The sequence below is a fragment of the Entamoeba histolytica genome, genomic scaffold (assembly GCF_000208925.1).
Source record: "Entamoeba histolytica HM-1:IMSS scf_1104750517463 genomic scaffold, whole genome shotgun sequence".
NCBI classification, from domain to species: domain Eukaryota; phylum Evosea; order Mastigamoebida; family Endamoebidae; genus Entamoeba; species Entamoeba histolytica.
In genome coordinates this window covers 20819-27506 of record NW_001915065.1, presented here as the reverse complement: position 1 = coordinate 27506, position 6688 = coordinate 20819, and the positions used below count along the sequence as shown (strand labels likewise).

Here is a 6688-nt window from a genome sequence, read left to right as displayed (position 1 = left end):
AATATTTTAGAACAACAAAAAGGGTATAAGATTTATGAACAAGTGACATTAAAAAGAGATGTTGTATATTCATTTGCACTTTACACAAGTAAATTTTGTGAAATGAACAAACTATATGATACACTAAAATTAACAGTTAGATAATGAAGTCTTAAATGAAGAGAATAAAAATGATGAATGTTTAGAATATATTAATATTCCAATTAACTATCCTAAAGAAAAAGAAAAAGAAGAAAATATTTCATTCAAAATAATTCTAATAAATATGATATTTATTGATGGGAAGAAATAAAATAAATTCCATTCATATATTTATTTAAGGATATTGAATTTTGAAGTGGAGATAGTTTAATATCATTTCTTCTTTATAATGAAGATAAATTCATAAAAGAAATTTAAAAACGTATTTTTTAAATAAAAAATAAAAAAGGAATTTAATACAATTTTGATTATTGGTTATTGTCATTTACCATTGTTTTCTTTAATGAACAAGAATAATAAAATAGAAGAAATTGTAAATTTGAAGAAATAAAAATATCATTATTAAAAATCATCCCATATTGACTTTGTTTTCTTTTTTATATTATCTTCTTCTTCATTCCCTCCAAAAAGAAATTCATCCTCTTCAGGATTTTGACTTGTAGTTTGTTTCATTGTTTGAAAAATAGTACTCAATTTGATTGGTGACTTTGTTTGTTTATTTTCTTCATTCTTTAAATTTAAAGGTTTTTGAATATTTTTATTTTCTTGATTTTCTTCAACTTTTTCATCTTTTATTTTTTGAGAATTATTTTCAAATAATGCTAATATTTCTTCAATATCATTTATTTCTTCTTGTTTTTCTTCTTGTTTTTCTTCTTGTTTTTCTTCTTGTTTTTCTTTTTCTTTCAACAGTTTTATTGTTTGTGTTTTACTTGTTATTTGTCTTTTTATTTGTTTCTCTTCTTTTTCTTTACATCTCTTTGACTTCTCTGTTTTTCTTTTCTTTTCTTCCCTTTCATGTGGTTTTATCATTTTCTGATATAAATCCCCTTCTTCAACTTCTTCTTCCTCAAATTCTTTCCAAATGCTTTCTTCTCCTTTGTTTATCTTTTCTTCTTCCTTAATATCCAAAACTTTGTCTTCTTCTTTTTGTTTTTGTTTTTGTTTAACTTGTTTTTCAATGTGTTGTTCTTCTTCTATTATTCTTTTTTCATTATACTCTCCACATATTTGTCTTAAATCCTTTGCTTGTTTAGATATACCAAATATGTGTTTGTACGATTGCTTTGCTCCACAAACTTTGCATTCAAATTTCTTCGTTTTCTTCTTAATATGCACTTGAAACATTTTGCATGAAAAACATTGTAATAACACAAATTCTTGTGTCATTTATTATTAAGTTTTCAACTTAAAAAACTTCTGGGTTTATTCTTTACTTCCTCATAAATTTATTGGATTTTGATATTTTCTTCCTTTGTTTATTCTTTTATCTAATGTTGGTGGTTATTTTCCAATTGAAAATATTCCATCATTTGTCATTTCTTGCTTATTGAACATTCGCATTCGGTGCTGTAATGAAACACAAACACTTCATAGAAGTTCATCCTTGTACAACAGAATGAATGGCAATAACAATATATTTCATAGAATTAATACAATGAATGGTAAAAGAAATACAAGGAAAAAGGATTAGAAGAGAAAGACACTATGAAAAACAAATAAGAAACAAGTAATTACAATATTAATAAAGATTATACAAATAACAAACATAAATGTTTAACAAGAAATGATGGAGAAATGAGAATATGATGAAATATTTAAAAAGTAAGAAGATAAAGAGATTGTATAATATTCATCAAGAAGTATATTCAATCAAAATGAAAAAGATAATCGAGAGATTCAAAGAAGAAATAATGAAAGAATAATAATTAAAATAATTGAAGAAAGAATAAATAACAAACATCTAAACAAAGAATTTGAAGTTGTAAAGTTGAAATAATAATAAATAACATCAGAAATTAAAAGAAATTAAAGAAGAAATTAACACATTTCAAAAATAAAACAAGAAAATAGAAGAAGATAATAAAGATGAACAAATAGAGAAGAATGAAGATGAATGAATGATTTCATTTGAAATGTTTGAAAAAAATAAATGAATTAGTCATTAAAGAATATGTGAAAGAAATAGAAAATAGAAATTAAAAGAAATATTATACTTGTAATGAATTATTGAAAATACTTTTTCAAATAATATTTCTATCTTCATTTATTTTCTTTGTTTATTCATTTTTTATTTTATTCATTGTTGTATAATAATTGTTGTTTATGATATATTCATATTAGTTTATTTTTCTTTTATATGTTTATTCAATTTTGAAAATATAAAATATTAATTCTTTCATATTTTTGATAATTATTTGTATTCTTATTGTATTTATTATTCTTATTGTTTTTGTGTATTATTTATTGTTAGTATTCAAGTTAGTATTTCTACTTGTTTCTTTGCTTTTTTATGTTTTATTTTCTTCTTTGTATTTATTTTCTATTTATTTTTCTTTTCTATATTCTTATATTAATTTATATCATTATTATTATAGTATTTCTTCTCTCTGTTATGTTATTATTATATTTCTTATTTCATTTTTTGTCTTTATTGATTATTTCTGTTTGTATGTTGATTTCATTATTATTCATTTGAATTTCTTATTTTATTTTCTTTCTTTTTCATTCAAGTATGTATTTCTTATTTCTTTATTTCTTTATTTGTATATTCATATGTTAATATTTGTTTGTCTTCATTACATCACATTATTTTATATTTATTATTTGTGTTGTTATGTTATTATTTACATTATTTGAATTTATCATTGTTGTTTTCTTTGTATTTTTCATTTCATATTTACATTTTATTGTATATTTATTATTTGTATTTCTTCTTTTCTTTTTATATGTATTATTCTCATTCTTTTTATATGTATTATTCTCATTCTTTTTATTGGTATTCTACTATCATTAGTTATTCTTTTCATTTTCTTATATATTCTCTTCATTTTATCTTTTATTTCTTTCTTTTTTCATACATTTCCTTAACTGAATATATTCTTTTATTTTTATTTACTTTCTTTGTATTATTTTATTTGTCTTTCTATTAAATTATTTCTTTATGATGATGTTTGATTTCTTGAATGTTTCTTTTCATATGTTTATTGTTATATTTGTTATATTTGCTTGTATTGTTGTATTGTGTTTTATTATATTTCTGAATTTATAGTTATTACATATTTTCACACTTTCTTCTTTCATTTGTTTTCTTTTTGGTATGTTTCTCTCTTATTTCACTCGTTGTTTTATATTGTATGTTTCTCATTTTTAATGAATTTATCAAATTAATGAAATAATAAAATACATCATGTTTATGTTGATATTTCTTTTTCTTCTTATTTCTTTCTCATTCTCTAATTATTATTCTTTTATCTTTGTTATTTATGTTTAAAATATATCATTATTTATTCTTGAGATTAAGAAGAATTAATGATACATCATTCATTGTTACTTAATTTAACATTTGTTAAAATGTCACTTAAATAAAATATCATTAAACATAAAGAAATAAATGAAATAAAAGAAATAAAAGAAAAGAGAATTTGAAAAAAAGACAAAATACAATTTCTATTTCATATGTTTTATCTGTATTATATTTCTCTTATTTCTTTCTTATTTTATTCTTTATTCTTTTTATTTCTTCTTTTATGTTTGTTTATTTTCTTTCTTATTTCTTTTCTTCATGTATTCTCTTATTCATCATGGTTTATCATTTCCTCTTTATGACTTCTTTTTGTTTTATTCTTCTTTTCATTCTTATATTCATTTAATGTCATTTGTTAAACATTCTTTCTTCTTTTATTTCTTATTATTCATTTTGGAGAGTGTAAAAGATGTTGAGAATGTATGAAATTCAAATTATTCAATGTATTGAATAATGAAAGAGAAAGAGAAACATTCATTATCACTTCAAATGAATGATTTGTTGAATGAAATAAACATGAAAATGATGATAAAAATGAAATGAGAAATGATTGATGAATGTCAATAATAAATTGAATTATGCTTTTATTTCTTCAGTTATTAAATATTTCTATTCTGTTATACTTCGTATTCTCGAAGAGTATTCATTTATTATCCATTGTTTCATGTTATATTCTGACTATTATCAAAAGATGTGTTTTGTTGTTGAAAGATGATATTTATATTCAAACAGGATTGAACATTAACATAATTGATGAAGTAGTTGAAATGGTGAAAATAACACAAATTAATTTGTTCAAAGAAAATGAAAGTCTTTGTATTTGCGTTTTGTATTGTCATTGGAACATTTTGCTCTAAACATTGAGATTAAAAAGAGATTAAAAAGAGATTAAAAAAGAAATAAATGATAAGAATAAAGAAATAAACAAGACAAAGAAAGAGAAATAAACAAATAAGAAGAAGAATTATAGTAAAGAAATAAAGTAATAAAAAAAAAAAGACAAAGAAAGAGAAATAAACAAATAAGAAGAAAGAAAGCAATAAAGAAAGAATAAAAAGAAAGAGAATTAAACAAATAAGAAGAAAGAAAGAAAGAAAGTCAAAGAAAAAAAAAGAAAATAATATAATGAACAAAGAAAGAATAAAAAGAATAAAGAAATGAATGATGTAGATAAACAAAATAATAATTCAATAAAGAATATATTTGAAGAAATTGATAACCAATTAATTAATGATATAAATGTAGAAAATATTTTAAATGAAGTAACAACTAAATTAATTACTATTCCTATGAATATTGATGATGATGTTATTATTAATTCTTTAAATTTAATTTTACCATCTATTTCTTCTCCTGTTATATTAGATAATTTTAATAAAATTATCTCTTCTTTTACTTCTTTGGTTGAAATTCTTAATTTATATGCTGAATATTATTCTTCTCAATTAAATTCTTCTCTTCTTCCTTCAATTCTTCCTATTGAACTTCATTTTAAACTCCTTTCTATTAAATCTATCTTTCTTAATATTTATTCCCATCTCAAATATCTTCTTATTCTCAATCTTAAAGACTTTCTTAATTCAAATGCTATTCCTCTTCCTCCTCTTCTCATCTTCCCTTCTTCTCCTTCTCTCCCTTCTTCTCTTTCTTCTCTTCTTCCTCTTTCTAACCATTCTTATCGTTCTCCAAGAAACTTTTTAGACAAACGCTCTAAATCTATTCTCAAACATTGGTTTATGAATCATCTCCAATACCCTTATCCTTCTGAACTTGAAAAACATTCCCTTTGTAATCAATGCAATATTTCAATCAAACAACTCAATACTTGGTTTGCTAATTATCGTTCTCGTACTAAGAAAAAATTTATTAACCATGAAACTCCTTTTCAACTTTAATTTATTTTCTTTTGTTCTTGCTTGATAAATATAAAAAAAAATAAAATTCAATTAAAGATTGAATGAATGGTTGATATTAAATCATTCATTGTGACAGTTGGTATTTGAACTCCAGCAGTAGTTGGATCAGTTATTGTTTGAGACTGATTTTTTTCATTATTTTCTTCAGTAGATTGTGGTGTTTGTATTATTTTTGAAGTAGTTTTATTATCTTCTTGTTGTGGTTGTTCTTGTGGTATTTCAGTTGAATCATTAAAAGAATCAGCAACTTCTTTATTTATTGATTCAAATGATTCTTTAAATCGATTAAGTTGTTTATTTAAATTATTCACAGTTTGATTTAATTCATCATTTACTTTGATATATTCATCTAATTGCATTTGGTTGAGTAAAAGTTCATCACTTTTTGAGTCTAGTTGTTCTTTTAAAGAATCAATTTCTTTTAATAAACTTTCTTTTTCATTTTTCCAGTTATTGTTTATAGACTCAGATTCTATTAGGTTAGTTTTAGTAATTGAATCAAGTTCTAACTTCATTTCCATTTTTTCTTTTTCTTTTGAAACAATTTCTTCTTTTAATTGTAAGATATTGTTTTCTTGAAGCATTAATTTATTTTCTAATTCTCCAATTGTTGAATTTTTTTCTTTAGCTTCATCTTGCATTTTTATTAATTGGGTTTTGACCATATTTAATTCTGTTTGAACTTTGCCACATTCATTTTCATTTACTTTTTGAATTTTTAATAATTCTTCTAATTTTGTTTGATTTTCTTTTAATTTCTTAATTTCCTCTTCACTTTGTTTGAGTTGATTTTGTAATTCTTCATTTTTATTTATTAATTCTGTTTCTTCTTTCTTTTGAGTATCTATTTGCTGTTGTATTTGAATAATAGATTCTTCTTTTAATGTAAGTTTTTTTGTTAATGCTTCATTTTCTTGAGAAAGAACTTCTTTTTGTTCTTTCATTTCTTGATTATCTCCATTTAAAGCTCTTTCTAATTCAAGTTGGTTGTTAAGATCTTCTACTTTATTTTGACTTTCTGTAAGCATTTGTTCAATAACTTCATTCTTCTTCTTTAATTCTTCTAATTCTTCTTTTAAGTTTTGAACTTCTCTTTCTTTCAATTTTTGTTCACCAACATCTCTTTTTTCTTTAATTTCTTGAACAATTTTAGTGATAAAACGAACTGATTCTCGATCAAATAGCATTCCAGTACTAATGCCTTGTGTTTCTGCTTCTATAAATTCTTTTGAAATTAATAGATTATCTAATTTCTTTTTCATTG

At 21.9% G+C, this 6688-nt stretch overlaps 3 protein-coding genes across 3 annotated transcripts; 1 reads left to right on the top strand and 2 right to left on the bottom strand.

Annotated features, from left to right (window-relative positions):
- Window positions 1-543: 543 nt before the first annotated feature.
- EHI_076270 (uncharacterized protein) lies at window positions 544-1371 on the bottom strand (the record flags this gene model as incomplete). Its single annotated transcript, XM_645214.1, has 1 exon — window positions 544-1371. One exon carries the CDS (start codon window positions 1369-1371, stop codon window positions 544-546), a length of 828 nt encoding a protein of 275 aa, XP_650306.1.
- A 3294-nt stretch (window positions 1372-4665) lies between these two features.
- Window positions 4666-5403, top strand: EHI_076260 (homeobox protein, putative; the record flags this gene model as incomplete). The annotated part of the gene is made up of 1 exon (XM_645213.1): window positions 4666-5403. One exon carries the CDS (start codon window positions 4666-4668, stop codon window positions 5401-5403), a length of 738 nt encoding a protein of 245 aa, XP_650305.1.
- A 47-nt stretch (window positions 5404-5450) lies between these two features.
- Window positions 5451-6611, bottom strand: EHI_076250 (uncharacterized protein; the record flags this gene model as incomplete). The annotated part of the gene is made up of 1 exon (XM_645212.2): window positions 5451-6611. One exon carries the CDS (start codon window positions 6609-6611, stop codon window positions 5451-5453), a length of 1161 nt encoding a protein of 386 aa, XP_650304.2.
- Window positions 6612-6688: the final 77 nt, after the last annotated feature.